General features: G+C 46.4%; 1 protein-coding gene across 1 annotated transcript in view; it reads left to right on the top strand.

Annotated features, from left to right (window-relative positions):
- Adamts2 (ADAM metallopeptidase with thrombospondin type 1 motif 2) overlaps positions 1-23,446 on the top strand; it is a 246,675-nt gene that overhangs the window by 165,264 nt on the left and 57,965 nt on the right. The window contains exon 5 of the mRNA XM_076856558.2: positions 5,111-5,194. Coding sequence (XP_076712673.1) covers positions 5,111-5,194 — 84 coding nt within the window. The remainder of the gene's footprint in view (positions 1-5,110; positions 5,195-23,446) is intronic.

Consider the following 23,446-nt stretch of genomic DNA (forward strand, 5'->3'; position numbering starts at 1 on the left):
ACTCCATACAGAACAAAGATGGACTGTCTCTATTTTCCAGCAAAAGGGACAGGGCTAGGCAGGACTCAGTGTCCCAGGCTGTGTGGGAGGTGGTCACATGCCCCTTATTCCAATCCACATCACTTTTCATATCTATCCCTTCTCTCTACTCATCCCTGTATCTGAATCCTACACTCCCACATCTTCCCCTCAGTCTACTTTCCATTAAGAATCCAGAGTAATCTTTGCAAAATGTGATGTTATTATCTTTCCTTCCAAGCTCCATAGTCTCTGATCGCTCATTGAGTAGATTTGGAATCCCCCTAACCCATGTGGTCTGGCCTTAGTGTCCCCCCTCCCACCTTTTCTTTCCACCTGCCCCTGTTCCATCTTTTCTGTGCCTAGAACCTGCCTCATTGCTTCCGACCCCAGGATGTTTGCACATGCTGTTCCTGCCAGGATGACCACCCCTGTTTTACTCTGCTAACTTGTTCTCTCTTTTAACTCTCATGACATGCCACACTCTTAGGTGACCCCTGACACCCACCTGGAAAGACTCCACTATTGTGGAGTCTTCAAAACCCTCTAGTTCACCTTTCCTTCAAAACCCTCATGAACATCACCATGATTATGGAGCTGGTCAAGTTGCTTCTGAGGGCCAGTTCCACACTAGTTCTGCTGAATCCTGAGAGCTAATACATGGTGAGGCCAACAGCTCTCTGCAGGGTCCCTGCCTGGGGCCATGGGGAAGGAGAGGGCATGCCTGAAATGCCTGGGTGATTCCAAGCCCAGGGTATGGTCAACTCAGTCTGAGAAGTCCCACTGAGGACCTGATCCTCTTAGGTCATCTCTGCCTGGGGGCTTGATATGCATGACAGGGCCAACGCCTACCCACCGAGGCTCAAACAAGGGGAAAAATGTAGATTTCTTCAGTTCTAATGTCTGACGTTGCCCTCAACTCTGGCACCCAATCCTAGGATAGAAAAGTCCTGGTCCATGAAAAGTAGCTCAGGCCCTTAATATTTAAAAGTACTTAGAGGGATGAGCACAGTAGTGCACCCAGTGACTGGGGAGGCTGAGGAGGATTGCAAATTTGAGGCCAGCCTCAACAACTTAGTGAGACCCTGCCTCAAAATAAAAATAAAAAGGGGTGGGGATGTACCTCAGTGGCAAAGCACCCCTGGGTTCGATCCCTAGTACCACAAAGTAAAAAGAAAAAAAACCACAAAAACCTGTGGAGGAATGTCATGAGGTCAAAGTTAAGCCCTGTATCAGTCAGCGTTCCATTTGCTGTGACAAAAATACCTGAGATAATCAACTTATAAGGAGGAAAGATTTACTTTGGCTCCTAGTTTTGGAGGTTCCAGTCCATAGCCTCTTGGCCCCCATTGCTTTGGGCAGAACGTCATCGTGGGGAGTTTATGGAACAGAGCTGTTCACCTCATGGCAGCTGGGAAGCAGTGAGAGAGAGAGAGAGAGACAGACAGTCAGACACAGACAGACAGACAGACCCAGGAAGGAGCTGGAGTCTCAATATGCCCTTCAAGATTACGCCTCCAGTGACTTAACTTTGTCCCACCAGGCCCCTCCTCCTTAAGGCCCCACCCCCTCCCACGGACACCAGAGGCTGGCGACCAAGCCTTTAGCGTGTGGTCCTCTGGGAGACATGAAGATCTAAGGCATAGCAGGCTCTGGCTCAGGGCTTGCCTTTGTGCTTAGGCCCCTGTAACAAATACCACAGACGAGGCCACTTAAATGACAGGTGACTGGGGGTTCCAAGATCAAGGTTGCCAGCCAATTTGGTTTCCTGGGGAGGACCCTTTTCTTGGTTTGCTGATGGCCAGTGTCGTGGAGGGGACCGGGGAGCAGAGAAGAAGCAAGCTCTCTGTGTCTCTCCCCACAGGGCATTAATCCCATAGTGAGGACTCTCCTCTCAGGACCTCCTTCTGATTATCACAGATACCCCCCAATCTATCACATTGGGGGTAAGAACTTAAACATATGAATGGGGTGGGGCGCTTGTCCCTGTCCCTGGGTGGGAGTGTGTGCGCGGCTTGGCTTGCCCCAGCGTGCTCTGGCCTCACAGTGGCCCTGGAGACTAAGGACCTGCCCTGGGGGTGAAGGGGTTGGTCCTCTGAGGCTGCCATACCAGCGGCTCTGCCTCCCTCCCCTGTAGACTAGCACTCCCTGGGTCCCCTCTGAAACGTGGCGGTGGAGGCCCCAGCACCAGGGAGGCAGCAAGCCACCCCCCGCTGTACCCTGCCCAGGCGTTCCTAGGGTACAGGGGACCCCATGCTTCTGCTTACACACAGCTGGGAGCCGGGTCACCCTCTCCTTCTGGCTCGTGACTGAAACGTGTCCAGCCTCCATCTGGGCTCTCGGAAGCCACCTCCTATTGATACAGACCTGTCCCCTCTCAGAAACCGAACAGCAGCTGAGCTCCAAAGCTCTCTGTTTTCCCTTCCTTCTTGACTTCTTGACAGGCTGTTTTCTATTCTCCCTCCCCCACTCCCAACTTGAGGCGGGACCATGAAGGCTGGAGTGGAAGGAATGAAGGGAAGCCCAGTCCCTTTCTCTCTTCCCCTCTCCTGTCCCTTCCAGCTGCCGTGAGATGTCCCTGACCTTGGTGGTTCCTGTACTATGAATGCTCTGAGTCCCAGTTGGCCAGGCTTTGCTCATATAGAAAAAGCAATACTTTGGAAATTTAGAAAAACCCCTTTCTCTTTTAAGAAAAACTGTCTTTTAAGGCTAAAACTAGACTTAAAAAAAAAAAAATCTAGTTAGAACCTCAAAATTGAGCAAAGACATCTGGGGTTTAGGGGGTGTGCACCCTGCCCTCAGGACCTCCTGGGGGAACTGCAGGGCAATATGGCTTACCAGCAGTGAAAAATACAGTTTCAGTTTTCGCAAATATCATTCCATTGTATGTGGGTGAAAATTGAATCCTCACAACAACTTGGTGAGATGAAGACTGTTATTCTGGTTTCCCAGAGGAGGCCAGCAGGCGATGTGTATGCAGGCAAGATCCCAGGGCACGTGGAGGTCCTCCCCGGGCCTCCACCTCGTCAGCTGCATGTGATGAGGCGGGCACTTGGGCATCTGGTAGGTGTCCCTCAGGGCCCAGCATCCCTCCTGCCCAGGGGGCAGGCACAGGGAACTCAGGTCAAGTCGCTGAGTCCCAGTGACCATCTGACCTGCACTCCCACAGGTCTGATCAGTTGCCCCTTCCCTACAGGAAAGGAAGGTAAAGTGGGGGAGGAACCAAGTTATAACCAGAAGCAGACAGTCTACGCCAGGAAGTTCCCAAGAGGGGCTGGTGTTGGGCTGGATGGTGGCATCAGCTGGGGCCCAGCCAGCTTGTTAACTCTGCACTCCAATTGGTGCCATTTTTATCCACAGCAACTCTGACAGCAGCTACCGGGCTCCTTGTCTCATAGGCCTGGTGTGCCTCCCCATCCCATCCATCACGATTTGATTTTCCTTGTTAACTCTCAGATTTCCTGAGGTAGCTTCCTGTTGTTTATAGATAGGAATTACAGTCGCTCAGACAGACATCCTAAAACTTGGGGTGCAGAGCATGTTCAGCACTGGCCTGAGGTGGCCCTGACTCTGGGAGGTGCATCAGGTGATGACACCAGTGGATTTTTTATTCTCTTAACACTCTTTCTTGAGTGTCTGCCCTGTGTTACTCTGTCCTGGGGCCTGGGCACATGAGGAGGGAAAATATGGATTTGGAACAGCTGTAGTCTACTGATAGAGGGTTCAGGCAGTAATGGGCCACCAGTGCTCCATGTGGACCAGGTCGGAGCTGGGGAGGCCCTCCCAGGAGGAAGTGACTCCTGGAGGAATAGGGTTTAGTCAGGCAATGAAGGAAGTCACAGTGAGGGGGCTGTTCCAGCCAGGATCCTGAGTGCGTGCCCTAGGAAGGCGGGGACTGTGTTAGCGGGAAGGAAGCTTCTAGCACTCAGGGCCCAGGGCTAACCTGACCTGTGTTTCGGAAAGGTCATACTGGTGCATTGTGGAGAGTGGGAACTCATTTCCTTTTTTTGTGCCATGTACCCTTTTGACATCTGGAGAAGCCCATGGGTACCTGCTCAGAATGATATTTTTAAATGCAAAAAATATATAAGAGTAGTGATAGAGTGTGTTACATGCCCAGGCCCTGGGTTTGATCCTCGGACTGCTCCCTCCCATCCAGAGAAAGAGAGAGAGGAGAGAATGAAGTAGTACTGAAGTGAGCACACCTCTCAAAACAAAACAAGGAAAGCACATTTATGATTTTGTAATAACTACATTTATCATTAACAAAGTAGATCTGGTGGTAGGGTCTCAAATGATCCCCATTTCCAAATGCAATCATCCTTCAGTACCTGCAGAGATGGTTCTGGACCCTCTTGGATGCTCAGGTCCTTTATATAAAATGGCACAGTGCTTGTGCAGAATCTCCCCCCATCCTCCCATATACTTTAAACCATCTCTAAATGACTTGATAATACCTGACATGAGGTAAATGCCAAATTAATAGTTGTTAGTCTGTAGTGTTTAGGTGGGGGGATCTGTACCTATTGAGCAACTTTTTTCCCCAGATATTTTTGATCCACGGTGGGGTGAATGCATGTATGTGGAACCTATGGACACAGAATGCAAGTGCTGACCGTAGTAGGGTGCATAGGTAACTTGGCATCAGCAGCAGTGACAACTGTGGAGTGGTTTCTGTGGTGGACAGTCCAGGTACTGCTCATGCTGCTGGTGTTTGTTGCCTATTTTCATTCTTAAAGGAAAAGTTGGAGGCTATGTCAAATATGGAAGTCAGTCTCCTGGTCCAAGTTCAAGCTCCAGCTGAAAAACCCCAGGGATAGCTGATTAGGGGTCTCTTAGAAGACAGCTATCAGAATCCAGGCTGGTGGTGCTGGCTGTAAGGATGGGGTGGGAGGAGGCAGGAAGTGGAGGGATAAATCAAACTGGATGGCAATGTCTGGGCAAAGTGCAGAAAGAAGAATGAATGGGCCAGGGTACCCTGGGTTCTCACAGCGGTGGAGGAGGGGCTGATTGACTTAAGATGCCATTTGCAAAACCAGTGCTGGTCTTTGGGCACGGGGTTCCTTCTGATGCCTCCCTGGTTGTCTTTCAGGTCAACGAAATCTATCATGACGAGTCCTTGGGGGCCCACATCAATGTTGTCCTGGTACGGATCATTCTGCTGAGCTATGGGAAGGTGAGTGACTACTGTGAATCAGGTCCTGCCTACCAGGCACACCACAGTCTCTGCTCTCTTGGAGTGAATGGGGCTGGAGAGTGAGGCATGGCCCTTCTTTGAGAATGTTTTCTCAGACTGCCCTGTCTCTCCCAGACACCCGGTGGTTCTATAAGTAACGAGAAATTTGTGAGCCATTTCATCCCTGTTTCTTTATACCTTGTCTCCAGGTTTTAAAATGTAGATTTTGTTATCATTCAACAATGGTGAGGCCAACAGATCAGGAGACTCCTCCTCCCGTTGAAAAGATAGTTGTTACAGACCTTAAGAGGTAGATGCATGCTGAACCCTGGGTGGCCACCTTGGAAAGCACCAGGTGGGCCACAGGGCAGAGGGAGTCAAGGAAAAACTGGCAAGAGCTTCTGTTCTGGTCTCTGCCAGGAAAGACCAAGGCAGGTAGAGTAAGCAGGCTTAAGAGTGGCCAGTTTGAAGAATTATAGAAGATTCTGGAACATAAGAGCTGTACCAAGTTGTCTGATACCCGGCCCTGGGGTGATTCGGACAGGTAGATAGTAACCCCGAGTGTACAGTCTGATAAAGGAGGTGGTCAGAGATATGGGCTCTGGATCAGTTGGTTTTCACATGAAAGATGCCCTGAGTTGTTGACTACCTCTAGGAATTGGCAATCCTGGAAGGAATAGTCCCTTCAGGGTTAGCAGTGCCTCAGATGTCAAAGCATCAGAAATCATGGTTCTTACACCTCCTGCTTTGACTCCTGACTGTGTCTAAAATCTGTGCTGTCCTCTCCTTATGCCTATATCTTCTGCTGAGCCCTCTTGACCTACCTACCTACCTCCTCTTGTTATTGAACTTGGAAGCCTCTTTCCTGGCAGCATGCATGGGTCCCTGAGGGACAGTGACCTGAAACAGAAAGATAAGAGAATGCTATGCAGATAAGATGATGAGGAAGGGGGGTACCCTGTGGCTCAGCCAGCGTGGAACGCACTTTGCGTGTGTTAACAAGGCAGATGGGGAGGTGCACACTATGTCAGTCCCCATTTATAGATTAGGACACTGGGGCTTAGTGCGAGTCAGCTGCACACCCAGGTGAGTGGCAAGGGCCATCCAGCTCTTCAGACACTCAGGTAGCCAAATTCTAGAGTTTGTGGTCTGATTCAGTGTGTGGAAAAGTCACTTGTAATATTAGATCAAGTGCACTAGGCATGGGAATATAAAAAGGGTTAACACTTCTGCTCAAAGACAGAGAACTTCAACCCCCCCCCAAATAAAACGAAACTTCACACAACTTACATGGCACATAGGGCAATGAAGGGCTCGTGGGGCAGACTGTATCTCAGAAAAAGTCAACCTCAAGCCTATTCTTCTTTCATCCTCAAACTTTGTCGCTTTTTTAAAAAATTAAATTATTTATTTATTCTAATTTTGCCGCAGTCTGGCTGAGCACAATTCAGGAGCCACTTGTCAAAAGAAACGAACTTTATTTTTAGAACCACACACGCCAAACAAAACAACTCCTCAGGAAAAACCCTCAGAGCCCAACTGCCACCACCAGCTTCCCACAAGCCTCTCCACCTCCCCCTTCCTCCTGCTCTTGAGGCCGATTGGCTGGGTCGTGTGGACGGAGCCAAAAAAGTCCCCCAATGAGCAGCTCCATGGTCTGAAAGGGCGGGGAAACAGCCTAATGAGCATCACAGCAGAGGAGCCAATCAGTTGGCAGCTACATGTTGCTGGGGCCGCTGTGAGCCAATCATCAGCTGGCAGCTGGAAGTTTGCTGGCAGCTGGAAGTTTGCTGGGGCCCCTTCGGCTGTGACTCTCAACATAATTTGTTATACCCTGATGGGAGAATGCAATTCATTTCATATTATACATATAGAGCACAATTTTTCAATTCACTGATTGTACACAGCGTATTTTCACACCATTCCTGTCTTCATACATGTACTTAGGGTAATGGTGTCCAACTCATTCCACCATCACCAAGTTTTGTCACTTTAAAGGATCTGAAGGCAGCCACAGGAAGGATACTAGTTATAGATCTATATGCACTCCAAGAGAACTAAAATATTCCAAAGCAAATCTTTATAACAAAGAAGACATTGTTGGAAACCTAACTGTGGGAGTGCTTAATGCCCCTCAGGTTATTTAACAGATAACTTGTTAAAAGGCAGAGCAATATTGTGAATAAAGCAAAATTAGTAGTTAGTTCATCTTTTCCCTTGCCCTACAGAAAGATATGTCTTCCTTTTGTGGAATCATAGAACATTTAAAAATCACAGAAGTATTTAGGTCATAAAGAAAATTGTAGTAGTGATTTTTCTACAGCTAAACTGTTTAGGTTTGACTAAATGTTTCTGATGTGAGGGTGGCGGAGAGATAGGGGACAATTTATAAACCTAAACAATATAATCCAGTTGGAAATGTTTTAAAAACTTACTAGAAGGGAGAATTTTAGAACTGCAGTTGCTTGCAATTTAGAAAACTAAAAAACAAAACAAAACAAACAAACAAACAAAAAAAACCCCAAGACTACTGCATATCAAAAGGAAGGTGACTAAAGCTGTATTCAGAAGCAAATTCATAGGTGTTTTCTAAAGTCACACATGAGAGAATGAAAACAAGTTAGCCCTGCACTTAACTCAAATTAGAACAAATTTCAACAACAACAAAACCAAAAATCTTAGGAAAGCAAAAATAAGAAAATAGTTCAGAAAAAAGCAGAAATCAACAAATTAGAAAATAGAAATAAGAGAGTCAGTCAAGGAGAGAATTTGGGCAAAAGTTAATCTCTGGCATATTTAATCTAGATTTTAAAAAAAGAGAAGAGATGTAAACTAAAAGATCAGAAGGGACATGTGCACAGTTGGCCTCCCATATCTGTGGGTTTGTCATCCACAGATTCAACCAACCCCCCAATCAAAAATATTTTTGAAAAGTTGAATCCATACTGAACATGTACAGACCTTTTGTCCTTGTCATTATCCCCCAGATCAATACAATTAACAACTTTTTACACAGTAGTTGCATTGTATTAGATATTATAAGTAATCAAGAAATGATTTAAAGTGCACAGGTGTGTGGGTTATATGCAAATGCTCTGCCATTTTATATAAGGAACTTGAGCATTTGTGGATTTTGGTGTCCTTGGGGATCCTGAAACCAATTCTGTGCATACCAGGGGAAACTGGTAACCTGGGATGACCGTAACCTACAAAATACTTCATCTGGAAGAAGAGAGAGCACTCAGGGCCGTCAGCCCCACTAGGAGGCTGTTGGAAGATTCTCATGTCTAGCCATACAGACATCTTTGGACTCTCCCTGGGAGTCTCACCCTGCCTCCAGTGGAATCAGCATGCTCCCTCTTTTCTACTCTCCCCACATATCTCCCTCTCCAGACTGCGCCCATTCCAGCTCTTCTGTTCCTAGCTGGTGTCTTAGGAATTTTCAGGTCTTTGGCATGAGGGAAGGACATATTTATATCTCCATCCAGAAGTTTCTGGAGAAAGGAAAACAGATCTTTACTTGACCTTGACATGCGACTTTTGACAGATTGGGTATAGGAGCAATATTTGGTACCAAAAAATGAATCGGGCAAATTTCAGAATTTGTATTTATATGATATTGTATTACCTTACTGAATAATTGCTTGCAGATGAATAAGACTGCTGGCAAAAATAGATGATCTGACCCTCTCTAGATAAGCAATTGTAAGATAGTTTTGAAAATAGCGAAGGACTTGAATTTCCTCCGTGGTCATGACGCTTGTGCTTGTGCATCCTGGGGAAGGAAGGGGAGAAAAGTCGTCCTGTGGATGGGGCTTGGTCTCAAGTGGTAGCTTATATTCCCACTTGATTGCTCCCATATTGGTTAAAAGGAAAGACTTGGAAATTTTGTAGGGTTTATTCCTCACTGGCTTCCAGGATCTCTGTGTCAGGGACTTGGAAATCCTGGGAAAACTGAGGATTTCCTGGGAGGGAGATGTGAGTATTTCAAATTTGACTCTAGAAAACACAGAACACACCCTAAATACCACAACCATTAAGGGAACTTAAATTCTTTACCATTTGAGAAGACATCTTAAAGTCATTCCTATATAGAGTCAGCTCCTTTCTTTTTGCCAATGCATTCTTATTTAATGCAAGAAATTATTCAGTGAGGATAATACAATACCATATAAACATACATAATATTCCGAAATCGACTGAGTTCAATTTTTTTGGTAGTCAGTGTGACCCAAGCACCCCAAAGCTGCCATTGGTAGTATGCCCACATCAACCGCACACCTGTCTCGCTTCTAAAAATAGATATAAAACCCCTAAGGCACTAAGAGTTTAATTGAATGATGCACAAGGAGAGAATTCCACCATGATGAAATAGGGCTTATGCTATGAATGTGGAATTGTTTAATATCAGGAACTCTATTTATATAATTTGTTGCATCAATATGCTAATGACAAAATTTCATGTATGCTTTTTGGAGGGTTTCTATGTGTAATATGCTGTTCTAGGAGTAATCGTGAGCAGTCCCTGTCCTCGGGGGACTGCTTCCAGAGGTAGATGTAGATAAGGAAATAACTGCAACGGAGGAGCTAGGGACTCCGCGGAGGAAATCTGGGGCAGGCAATCCTTACTCACAAGGTCAGGGAAAGCAACCAGAAGAAGTGACATGTTAGCCGAGGACTAATGGTGGATTCTTGTGTGAAAGGGGAAAGACCCAGCATAGGGATGTTGTGAGTTCCAAGGCTGGAAGGGAGTAGAGAGCAGCATGTGCTGCAGGAACAGAGAACAGCAGAGTTTGGAGGTATGGGTACAATGATGGGGACAGCAGGTGCTGACACTGATGAAGTCAGGAGCAGAATACAGGGGTCCTGCACTCCTGCCATGGAGTTTGGCTTTCCCATGAGGGAAACTTTAAACATCATCTTTGTTTCTAAAAAGACCCTTGGACTTCTGTAAGTGTCACTGCCAGGTGGGAGCAGTGACATAGGAGTTGCCACTGCCATCAAAGGGGAAGTTGATAGCACTGTGATGTGCCCCTCTTGCCAGAGGCCAAATTAACAGGGCTGCCTGATTTGGGGTTTGAACCTCTAAAACTGTGAGCTAAATAAATATTTTCTGTTTATAAAGTTAGTTTCCTCAGGTATTTTGTTATAGTGATGCAAAGCTGACTAATATGTGTACTCAACATGGAGGACACAAGAGGAAAAGCTGGAATGGGGAGAAACTCGAGAACACAAGAGGATAAACTGATGAGCTCAGTTGAAAGTGCCATGTTGGAGGTGCCTGGTGCCATCCCAGTGAAGCTGGCCAGGAAGAGGTCGGCACATGGGTCTGGAACCTTTAGGGAAATTTGGACCTTGGAGATACAAGATGGGAGCTATTTGCACAGAGGAGCTTGCTGAGTGATCGGACAGCTGAGAAGAGACCCTAGGGACTCCCCCAAGATGACAGAGACAGATTGGCAGATCAAGGAGGTGACTGGAAGCTGAGAGGGTGTGTTGTTTTTAAAAATTTGAGAAAACTAGTGACAGATGGTAGCATGACAATCAAATTTTTATTTAAAGGTGGAAAGAGAAGCACATTTGGTTAAAAGTGTTCTGCACAGCTGACTCTTTGGATGTGAATAGATGTTTACCCAGGAAAATAGAAGGTTGAGTGATGCTTGCAAAACAAAGGAAAACAGGTATTCCCAACACCAACATCTCCCAGAGGCTTGGCTGTAGGAATGTGCATGGTGAATCTCCAAGAGATGGATTGGCACATGTCATTTCTCAAACTTGTGCTCAGTGGGACCCTTTTCCTCAGGTAATCAACATTCTTCAGAACTTGCTTTGGGAAACTGTGCCTTGGTGGCAGTGGCAGTGCCATTGGAAATATCGACTTGTTACTGTGGTTCTGGAAATGCTAGACAGTTTTATATGACATGAAACAAATGGTTGGAAAGAGCAGACAAAATTATAATTGCTGGTTGCTGTTAATGATGTGCCAAGAAAACCCAAAGGAATACATTGTAAAACTTGTAGAGTTAATAAGAGTTTAGTGATCTGGCCAGATACAGTCACGCATCACTTCAGGATGGACACATTCTGAGAAATGCGTTGCTAGGTGATTTTTGTTGTTGTGCAAACATCATAGTCCACTGACACAACTCAGATGACCATGACATCACTAGGCGATACAATCTCACGGGACCACCATCATATATGTGATCCATCATTGTGGTGCATGACTCTATTAGATAATTATGCAAAAACCAATAACTTCTATGTGAACCAACAACACCCCGCTAATAGGGATAACAGGAAGAGAAAAGTTCTCTGAACCATAGTAACCAGACATGCAAAAATACCCGGAATGGTGCCAGCAAGACAGATAAAGGACCTGTAGAAAGAATACTGCACATTGTTTATAAAAGGAAAAAAGTGAAAATAAATAAAGAGACACATGTTGCTCTTCTGAGAAGCCTGGATATAGTGGAGAGGTTGATTTCTGTCAGATGACTAATTGGAAATTTGATGAGGTTGATTTTTCTCAGATGAATAATTGGAAATTTGATGAAATGTTTCTGAGTTTCATTTAGAAACATGATAGTCAAGAATGACTGAGAAAGCCTTGAAAGCCAAGCAAATGGAAAGAGACTTACTTCAAACATCTTGTAAAGGGAAAATAATTAAAATAATACTGTATATGCATAAACATGAACGACAGATCTGTTGCATAAAGTAGATAGCTGAAGATATCCCTCCCATACATAACTTGTGATAAATAAAAGTGGAATGGTTATTAAGCGTGAAATGTTATTAATAGTAAAATTAATAATGTATGGTAAAATAAGCCAATAACTTTCAACTATTTAAGTTGCATGAATCAAGAAGAAAATACTGATTGTCAAACGCTGTCTAAGCATAAACTCAGTAGAAGGAAATGTAAAGGGAAGGACAAATGTGCTCGAAGAGTTAAAATAGAAGACTTTTGTCAAAAACACAATTCAAAGGCAAACAAATTCAGAAAAACTCCAAAATGACAAGAGATATCCTAATATGTGAAGAGCTCATAAATCACAGGAAAAACAAAATTGGCAAAAGAGGTAAGCAGTTAGTTAATAGAAGAAAAATACAAATGTCTAGAAAAGAAACTCCAATAGAAAATATCTAACTTTACTATTAATCATAGAAATAAGAGAATGTGCCATTTTGAAAGCACCAATTGCTCTTAAGAGTACAATTGTGGCGGGGGTGTTCTGCTTGTTTGGATGAATAAATGGGCACTTTTCTGGGAGAAGTATATAAATATGTAGACATTTCTAGAGCAAAAGGTGACAACATTTATCATTGCCTTCAGAAAGATTCTTGAGGTTCGTACCCAGTCACTCATTTGTATTATTCTCTCCCAAAACAGTATCATAGCTGTGCACCACATTTTCAGAACAAGACACCTGTCAGGGCCTTATTTCTAAATGTAAAGGACAAGAGTCAACCTATTGTTCAATAGTAGAGGTCTAGTTAAATAAATCATCATAAATCTATATAGAAGAATATTAGGCTGCCAATAAACCACATTTTAAAAACAGGTTTAATGACAAATAATGCTAATATAAAGTTAAGTTTGTTGTATGCTTGTTGATTTTTTTTGAAGAGTGGGATATGATTTTGCAGAGTGATCTCAATTTTGCATACCTCCTATACAGAAGACATTGGATGGCATGTACCAACTGCCGGTAATATATATTGCTAGGCAGTAGGCTAATGGATTTTTATTGTTTTCTTTGTACTTTACTGAATTTTAATTATTTTGATAAGCATCTATTATAAGCAAAAGAATGCATTTTTAACACATTATAACTAGTTTATATTTTAGGGGCTGGGGTTGTGGCTCAATGGTAGAACGCTTGCCTTGAATGTGTGAGGCACTGGGTTTGATGCTCAGCATCACATAAAAGTAAAAAATAAAGGTCCATCAACAACTAAAATAAATAAATAAATGAAAATTTTAAAAGACTAGTTTACATTTTTAAAAAATCATTCAAACATCATAGGATTCATAATACTGTTTAACTGAACTCCAGAACCCTGGATAAGGACATACCACAGGGTTCTATCATCTCAGCATTTTATTCCTGATCTGAATGAAGCCATAAAATGGAATTTATACTTTCATTGGCATCTCACCTCTGTGGTGGGTTAAGGATGAGTGAGGAGGCTTTTCTTCTTCCTTATTAGCAGTCTTCCAGGATGGGAACCAGGATGGGGGACTCACCTTTGTGCCCCCTTTTGGTGAGTCATCTTGGCCAGAGTGAGAATATAGGCTATTACAGGTACTTAACCTTACCTACAGGTGAGCCTTTAGGCATCATCTAGGCTAATAGGTACCTCCCTTATGTCCAGGGCCAGCCTGGCCCTAGCCCTTCAGGAGCAAAAGGTTTCTGCTTTGCATGGACCATGAGAGTATCCTCTTCTTCTCCTGTTGACAGAATCAGTGTATTAGTCTGCTTTTCATTACTATAATAAAATACTTTAGGTAGACTACTTTAGAAAGAAAAGTAGTTAGCTCCCAGTTTTGGAATCTGTCAGTCTAAGATTAGGTGAGGCCTCTGGTGAGGCTCTAACAATGAATGGCATCATGGTAGAAATCACATTTTAAAACATGCTTAATGACAAATGTTTATAGCATGAAGTTTGTTGTTTGTTTATTAATTTTTTTGAAAAGGAGGATATGCATTTAAAATGTGACCTCAATCATCAGGACAGATCTGCAGAAGAAAAAGATCACACAGAAAAGAGGAAGCCAGAGCAAGGAAGAGGGCAAGGAAAAGACTTGCCCCTTTTATAACAACCCTTTCATGGGAACTAACTCAGGGGTCTCATGAGAATCACCTTGATCCCTTTCGAGCCTGGCACCTTCATTAACCTGAGCACCTCCCACTAGACCCCGGACTCTTAAAAGGCCCACCACCTCAGCACCACCACACTGTGGACCAAGCAAAGCTCACCCCATGGTCTGTCCACTTTTTTCTGTCCCACCCTACCCAGTAAGGCCATAGTGGAAGTTCTTGAGAGAAGGTTGACAACGTTTGGGTCCTCTGTGTCCAAGGGTTTCCAGAAACCACCATTTGGTCAGCTGGGTGTCCACTCCCAAAACATTATAGAATCAACTTGCTGCTCTATCCTCCTTTGGAGAGTTTCTGGATTGTGAGAGGAAAAGTGACTCTCAATATTCTTAAGGTAGATACTATAGAAGTGCAGACAGGGAAATAGAATTCAGAGGACATTGCAGTAGTGAGCCGCACCTGAGAAGGTTGGTGCAGAGGGACTGGGGCAAAGATGGAGACCTGCTGGGATGGGTACAGAGGGCACAGAGGTGGCAGCAACCATTCACAGCACAGAGTATTAGGAGCCACAGATGGGGGAGTGTTTGTCAGCTTTCGGTCACTGTGACAAAATGCCTCAGATAAACAATTTAGAAAGAGGAAAGGTTTATTTTGGCTCATGCTTTCAGAGATCTCAATCCATGGTTGTTTGGCCCTTTCCTTTGGGGCCTGTGGTGAAGCAGAACACGAGGGCAGAATTGCAGAGCAAAGGAAACCCGTTCACCTCATGGTGGTCAGGAAGCAAAGAGAGGGAGGAGGACAGGAGCATCACAATGTCTTCTTGAAGGGTATACCCCAAATCACCTAACTTCCTTCCACCAGGCCCCACCCCTCAAGGGCTCCACCACTTCCCAATAGCATCACAGACTGGGAACTCATGGGCTTTGGGGGGACAGTCAAGATCTAAATTATAGCAGAGGCATCCTCCCTGGCTCTTGGCACTGGTTCACTTAGGCAAATGCTGTTCTAAGCCACAGTGTCTGGGAGCAAAGGAGGGACAATCCACTCACCTGGGCCATCAACACGACGTGGGAAAGGGCAATCTGTGGAGAGCACCTGCCAGGACTGAGGGTGTCCGGCCAAAATTCAGTGCACCCCTGCCCATCTCTCATCTATTACAGACCAATACATCTGTAAAATACATTTTAAATGAATTATTTAGAAAAGACTAATGTGTAAAATCCCAAGATATTAAAAAAAAAATCCCAGCCCTGGTTTTTATGATTAAATTCCATAAATTTCATAATAAACTCACTCCATGAAATTGCTTTTAGATGTTTCTAATTTCTGTGTTCATCTCATGTGGACAGTGTCTGTGTCCACTGGTCGAAGACTCCCCTTTGCACACTGGGCGGGGTGTGTGAGGCCCTGTGTCCTGTCCCTGAGGAGCAGGAGGAGAAGGGTCCTGGGAGCCCCCTGAGCATTCAGCCAACCCAGAAGCCCTGGTCTCCTGAGCGTCTGCTCCCCCTGTTGGACCCTGGGGACGTAGTTCAGGAGCTCCGTGCCAGGTCAGCAGAGCAATAAGGAAGACTCAGGCCAGAGAAGAAGACAAGATGAAGTGGGGCAGACCGTGGCTGGTGACAAGGCGGATGGTCCCCTGGTCCCCTAGCCAAGATCTGCTGAGGGGTGCAGCTCAGCAACCACACACATGGAGGGAATGGGCTTTGCTTGTTCAGTAGAGGAAAGGCCAAGCCAGAGCTGCTAGATGGGACCCTGGGGATGGAGTTTGGCTCATAGTGAAGATAAATTCTGATGAGGTGCTCAGCGAGGGATGGATGAGCCCGTCTCTTTGAAAGGATTTAAGCAAGATGAAACCCAAGTGGTGGTAGTCAGAAGGGCCTGAATGGTGTCCACCATGGTCAAGGTAGACTTAGCAGGGATGGGGAAAACTGTAAGGTCATGACCCAGGCTTGGGCGGTCAGTGGCCCAGGTCATTAGAACCTGCTGTTCCTTCCTTATTGCAATGGAAAAAGACCAGCTCCTCAGCCTTCCACTCCCTTCCCTCACCTGTTCCCAGGTCCCACCAGGCTCCAGCAGGGACAAAATTGGTAGCACTTAAGTGAGGACATGTTGTTTGTCTTCCCGCTTATGAGAAGCCTCTGAGTTACCTCAAGTTTTTCTTAAAACAACATTTTTCTCCATTTCTTAAAAAAAAAAAAAAAAGCAGAAGAAAAGAGATGATCTTATTTTATACAATATGCCATCAGCCAGGGAGCAGAGCATCGGCAACGCTAGAGGGTTGCATAGCAACTGGCTTTTCAATTGATTTTTTGAGAAGGTACCAAAGCTACTCAACTGTTCTCATTTTAAATATTTCCTAGGATGATGAAAATCAAAGCAAATGGAAATCAGAGACTTGGGGACAATCAGAAAGACATAAGGTGGCTTGTTATGAAAGGCAAGGTCAAGACAAAGTATGGAATGCTTGTTGGAATTTTTCAGCATTCAAGGTGAAGGGTCTAAAAAATTCTGCCGTTGAGGTCTTCTTTCAAGAGAAGAGAGGTGCTGTGGGAAAAGGGGTCGGTATGCCATTCGGTTCTTCCTGTGTGTCCCAGGACATCACCTGATCGCAGAGTAGGAGATTAGGAGCTTCCCAGCCATGAGTGGGAAGGCCAGAGAGAGAGGAAATGCAGACAGCTCTGAGACAGGAACCCTGGAGGTCTACATGTTCTAGGGGGCCCACCCAAGGGACAACACTGGCATCCCAGGCATCTGGGTCCCAAACCCCAACCTGATGGGGAGAAAGCATGACAGTCTTTGACTCATATCCTGACCCAGATGGCCCTGGGTCCAGAGAAGGGGGAGGAGGCTCTGGGGCCAGACACCACCCTTGGGAGCTGTCTCAAACTGAAATATCTTAGGCTAATTTATAAACAGAAATTATTATTCACAGTTCTGGAGGCTGGGGAGGCCAGGATCAAGGTGCCAGCAGATTGGTGTCTATGAGCCTGGGATCATAGACCGTGACTTACAGCTGTGTCCTCACTTTGCTAAAGGGGCAGACAAGCTCTCTCAGGCCATTGATAAGAGCACAATTCCTATTTATGAAGGTTGGGACCTCAAGACCTAATGACCCCTCAAAGGCCCTCTCCACTTTTCTCTCTCTCTTTTTTTTTTTTTTTTTTTTTTTTTTGTACCAGGGATTGAACCCAGGGGTGCTTAACTACTGAGCCACATCTCCAGCCCTTTTTATATTTTATTTAGAGTCAGGGTCTCACTGAATTGCTTAGCCTTACTAAGTTGCTGAGGCTGGTTTTGAATTTGTGATCCTCCTGCCTCAGCCTCCCAAGCCTCTGGGATTACAGGGTTTCACCACCTTGCCCAGTAAAAAAGTCCCTTTTCTTAATACTATTGCATTGGAAGTTAGGCTTCCATATAGGAATTTTGAGGGAATATAAACATCCAGACAATAGGAAGAGGTCTGCTCCCACTGGCTGTCTTTAGCTTCCCATGGCTCCTCCCTGGGAAGGTGTGGGCTGAGAACCCTGTTCTAGTAGCTTGGCTTTCCCTGGGAATAGCTTCTCAGGCTTCTGGGAGGAGAGCGGGAAACCAAATGCTTTGATGATGTAGGCATGTCAGCATATGAGCCAGGGGCACGCCTTCTTGCCCTCATTCTTCTTGAAGTTCTAAGAGGCCTGGCATGTTGCATTTTGAGCTCTTATACCACCTTGCAATCCAGAGCTGGTGGCAGAAGACCCCCAGTCCCAGGGGAACCCATACTGCCGTCAGCAGGCAGATGTGGTTAGGACACGTGTTCGTGGAGCAGGGACTGTGTCTTAGGGATATTTGTGGGACCTTCAGCAAGTTATTAACATTAGAGAGACTCACTTTCTCCACTAAGAGTAAGTCTGTAGAAGCCCAGTACATAAAAGCTAGGACAAGAATAAAAGGGTATTCACGCAGACTGCTGTTGGTAGTGCCTCCTTGGGGTCTGAAGCCCTTTTCCATGGAGTTTAGTAGTTTCCCTTATCTGCAGTCTTACCGTCCACGGTTTCAGTTATCTACAGTCAACAGTGGTCCCAAAATATTGATATTTCTTTTGATTCTTGAGAGAGAGCGAGCGAGCACATTCACGTAACTTTTAATGCAAACTTATGGTGGCACACACCTGGAATCCCAGAGACTCAGGAGGCTGAGGCAGGAAGATCAAAAGTTTGAGGCCAGCTCCAGCAACTTCGTGAGGCTCTAAGCAACTCTCAAAAATAAAGAAGCCAGTGATGCTGCTCCACATCCTACAATGTACAAACTGCCGCTCTCCACAGGAACTCATCTGGCCCTACAAGTCAGCAGTGCCGAGGTTGGGAAATGTGCTCTGTAGGCCTGAACCTGGCCACATGCCTGTGTCTTTTCCTGCTGTCCTGTTTTGTGCCGGTGTGGGAGGGATTGGCCTCTTGAGATGGCTTTGGCACAGCTGAAGGCAGATCCCCTTGGGGGAATGAGCCACTCGCTGGAGGTGCAGGCCAGCTCCCTTGGGGACTGGTCCATCTTGATCATTGTCACCATAGTAGATGAGGACAAGGAGCACTTGTGGGCACCAACGGTGTGCCCCTTCCGTGGATGGAAGCCCCTGTGCTCTGGGATCCATGCTGCACTTGTGCCCGTTTGCATCTGAGGTCCCAGAGTAGTGAGGGGATTTGTCCAAGAACACAGAGCAAATGAAAGGTTTGGACCAGGGCCCTCACACAGCCCCTGTGAGCCCCACCAGTCCCCTGCCCATGACCTGGGATTGGCCTGTGGTCCCACATAGTGGCACCAACTGACAGAGCTGTTCTGTTGTAGGGTACAGTTCCAGGGGACACTGGCTGCTCATCTGTCTCCTTGAGTGAAGGAGGGAAGAACATAAATAATTCAGATCATTCCAGAGCAAACAATGGAGGTGTCAGAAAACAATGATTGGAACAGAACTTTTTGCTAAGATCTTAATTGGTTTATTTAGGGTGAGACCCCACAGGCTGTCTCTGGGACCTAGAAGCCTCCAGTGCTGGTAGCAACTTGCAGCCCATCTCTGGAATCTGAGAGTGGAGGGCCAGCCCGCCTAGGCCAGGTCCCTGCCGTTCTTGCAGCAGCAGCGCCACCTGGTGTCCACCTGAGGGCTCCGCCCTTCCTTTGCCTTCTGTTTCCTGTAGGGATAATAGAACTCTCTCTGGACCTCTGCCTAACTTTCACATCCACCTCTATCTCTTTCTAGCTGTGGGATCTGGGGTGAGTTATTTCACTAGTCTGAGATGCAGTTTCTCATCTGGAAAGTAGGATAGTAACAGTGCGTATACCTTAGGGCAGTTGTGAAGTTTAAATGAGGTGATAGGTGCAAAGCCTAACAAAGAATGGCATTTATTGAAGGCCTGCAATGTGCTTGCTGGCTGTTGCTGTTATTATTGGGGTCAGCTCCTGCTGGGTCAGCACTTTCTAGTCACTTCCCCAGGGCCAGCCCCTTCTCTGGAGGCTTGTGTTCTTCCTGCAGGTGCCAGGATCCTACAACTGACTTCCTTACACCAGCCTGGCTCTTGAGCGTGCATGTGTTCATTCGTTCTCTCTGGGATAAATGTGAGTGCCAGCAAACAGAGAGGCTGTTGGGCTTGTTCACGGCTGCACCCTGAGCAGAGGCTGGGATTGCTTGATATTTGTGGAATGAAGGAAGGAAAGAAGGAGTGGGTGTTACTGAACACAAGTGGAAGCCAGGCCTGGGACACAGCCTGAGGTGCAGTGTCCACCCTGCCCTTAAGGAGCTTATAATTCAGCAGACGAGACCAGCAGGAGTGATAGGCACATTAACACCGGGTGCCAGTAGAGCCAGGTGCATCAAGGAAATGGGACCCAGGCAGGCAGCTCAGAGCAGGGCCACCGAGGCCAGGGAGTGTGTGTGGACCTTGGAGCTGACCATGGTCCACTTGCCCACTCAGTTCCCACAGGCCCCCTCGCCTAAGCTTCTGACTGTTCTCCAAGGGCCCAGTGGGGTCAACCAGGACCCTGCAAGTTGGGTCTGGGGTTCTGGGACCAGCAGTGTTCCCTTGTCTTTGTCTTGTTAAGGCTCCTGCCAGCCCTGAGGAAAATTTAACAAAGCGACTCTCCTAATCTCAAGGTGAGGAGTCATTTGTCCTTTTAAGGCCTCGGATCTGCCCTCTGTACACCAATATCAGATCACTGGACCCTTTGGGCAGGTCCTCAGGTTTCCTCCAGCCCAGGCCAAGAGAACCAGACAGGTCTGTGGCTGAAGGCCCCGAGGGCCAAGGAAAGTACCTCCTCCTGCATCTGGGTAGCTTTTAAAACCAGCTTAGCAAGGAGAGTCTTGATGTGGAGGTAGGTCTGTGCTCACAGTGCCCAAGGAAGATTCCTGCCCACAGCAGGAGGGCCAGCCTCAGCCCTGCACCATGAGACACACAAGCAGTAGATCCAGACAGGGACCCTAGTCTGCAATAACAGATGCCATACTCAAACAGATATTGGGCACTGGAGCCATGGGAGCACTGGCTGAGCTCACCCTGGGGGACAACCACTCATCCTAAGTGAGCCTCTTGGGAAGTCCTCGGTTTCTATTCTTTGATCCAGAACTAATCCGTGGGTGAGGGAGGTGTCAGATCACTCAGTACTACTTCTGTATCCTGGCTGGGTGGGCCCGAAGACTTTATCCCACAGTCCCACACTGCAAGCTTCTTGGACACGGCTCATCTGTGATCCCTTTGTTGGGCTTTCTGGGAGCTGTTCTTATTGTGAACAATCTGGTCTCTGAGGCTCAGAGGCCTTCATTCCTTTGGAGACGGACCCTGCAGCTACTACTCAGCTCTAGGATATGGAAATGTTCTTCCCACTGTTAAACAGCACTGGTCACCACCCTACTCCTGTAGCTCCCTCTAGAACAGGGCTGCTGGTCTGTGGAGTCCATGGCAGATTCTGCTGTGATCCCTTTGCAGAACCCCGGGTATTGATCCCTAGAAGCCTCATGGCCCCAGGGACTCACTCCTGGTTCCTGCTCCAGCACAGCTGAGAACAGGTGGAGCTGTTTAAAAAGACTGTCCTAGAGAAACCAATGCAGAGGCAAGAAGGTGGCCAGGAGTTAGATGCCTTCAGAGCTAAGAGGAAAGCAGATGACCGAGGCAAACTGGGTGGAAGAATCATTGCCAGGGGACAGGTGCCTTTTCCCTTCAGAGAAGATTCAGATGGAATAAGTTCAATGGTCTTCCCTTATCCATAGTTTTCCTTTCTACTGTTTCAATTACCCATGGTCAAATAGCAGTTTGAAAATGTTAAATGGAAAATTCTAGAAACAATTCATAGGTCTTAAATTGCATGCTATTCTCGGGAACATGTGAAATCTTCACCATCCCACTCTGTCCTGCCTGGAATTTGAATCATTGCTTTGTCCAGTGTATCCACACTGTGTAAGCTACCTGCTCATTAGTCACTTAGAAACTGTCTCAGCTATTGGATTGGCTGTCACAGTATTGTAGTGCTTGTGTTTAATTAACCATTATTACATTTAATAACGGCCCCAGGGACAGGGGTAGTGTCGCTGTCAATTCAGATATACCAGAGAGAAATACTTTCATGAAGGGAAAATGGAAAAGTTCATCGTAGGTGTATATGTACAGGAGAAAATGTAGGTTATGGATTATCTATCTGTGATTTCAGGTATCCACTGGGGGTCTTAAAACATTCTTCCATGGATAACAGAGGGACTACTGTATATGTGTATCCTTTGGATTTCATACATGGCAAGGGCACAGAATGACAGGTCTGGGGTGAGCTAGAGAGCAGGAAACCATCTGGGGGCCAGGAGTAGGTCAGGTCTTAGTGGGTGCACCCATTGGAGCCTGAGGGGGTCAGAACAGTCTCTCACATTCTGGAAAGCAACAAGGAGGCCCCAGAAGGCCCTGGAGAGATGCCTGGACCTGAGCTTTTCCGGCAGGTTCCCTGTTGCTAGAGCAGCTGCAGTTGGACTGTTTCCACCAGTGGGTGCCTTGCCCTGCCCACAGCTAGTCCAGATCTACTTTTTGGGACCCAGACCTCCCAGCTGCTCCATGGCTAACCGTCTTTGCCTGCAGGGAGTTCTTGGGGGCAGTTGAAACCAATGGGAAGGCCTCTGGCAGCTCTTGGGAAGTGAAGAATGGGTAGAAGCAAGGGGGGACCTGATGCAGGAGGCAGGAATTTGTGGGTGGTTTTCAGTCCTTTTAAGACCCATTGACTTACCTTGGGTCTCAGGTTGGCCCTTGACCTTGAGGCAGAGCATTTGGACTGATCATCCTTGAGGGCCACATCCTGACAAGTGGGAGATCTCCCTGAAACAAAATTCCAGACTCTCACCAAGTGAGCAAGCTGGGCAGAAAAGCAGTCCCCATGGCTCTGTCTCCCGGCACTGTGGACCTCACACTCTCCCTTCTGGGGTGCAGCCTTCTATTCCTACCTCCTCCTCCACAGTCCCCATTGCCACCTGTCACCAAAGCCAGAATCTGGGCACTACCTCTGCTCTATTGTCCCCACTCTCCAGCCCTGAGATCTGTCATCTCTAGCTACCTCCAGATTCTGACTCCTGACGTTGCTACAGCCACATTGGCTATCCCCTTCCTGACCTCCCTCCTCCCTGACCAGAGCTGGCTCTTTCTAAAATGCATATGGGCTCTGCCCTTGCTATTAGGCACCAGGTTGATGTCTGATCACCGGCCAGCCATTGGGCACCCCACATCCTTTTGCATTCTCCAGACCTAGCAAGGATAAGGACCCTGCACCTTGTGTCCATTTGAGGTAGACCAGACCTTGATAAAGATGGCCCATCAATTTTTTTATCCATTCTTCTACTGGAGGGCATCTAGGTTGGTTCCACAGTCTAGCTATTGTGAATTGTGCTGCTGTGGCTGTGTCCCTGTAGTATGCTGTTTTAAAGTCCTTTGGGTATAGACTGAGGAGAGGGACAGCTGGGTCAAATGGTGGTTCCATTCCCACTTTTCCAAGGAATCTCCATACTGCTTTCCATATTGGCTGCACCAATTTGCAGTCCCAACAGCAATGTATGAGTGTGCCTTTCCCCCACATCCTTGCCAACACTTATTGTTGTTTGTCTTCATAATAGCTGCCATTCTGACTGGAGTGAGATGATATCTTAGAGGAGTTTTGATTTGCATTTCTCTAATTGCTAGAGATGTTGAACATTTTTTCATATATTTGTTGATTGATTGCGAATATCCTTTTCTGAGAGGTGTCTGTTCAGGCCCATTTATTGATTGGGTTATCTGTTTTTTTGATGCTTAGCTTTTTGAGTTCTTCATATACCCTAGAGATGGGGGGAGCATCGGAGGAATAGATGAACTCTAGATAGAGTATAGGGGAGGGAGGGAAAAGGAGGGGGTAGGGGGTTATCAAGGATGGTGGAATGTGATGGACATCATTATCCAAAGTA

The sequence above is a fragment of the Callospermophilus lateralis genome, chromosome 5, assembly GCF_048772815.1.
Source record: "Callospermophilus lateralis isolate mCalLat2 chromosome 5, mCalLat2.hap1, whole genome shotgun sequence".
Lineage (NCBI taxonomy): Eukaryota > Metazoa > Chordata > Mammalia > Rodentia > Sciuridae > Callospermophilus > Callospermophilus lateralis.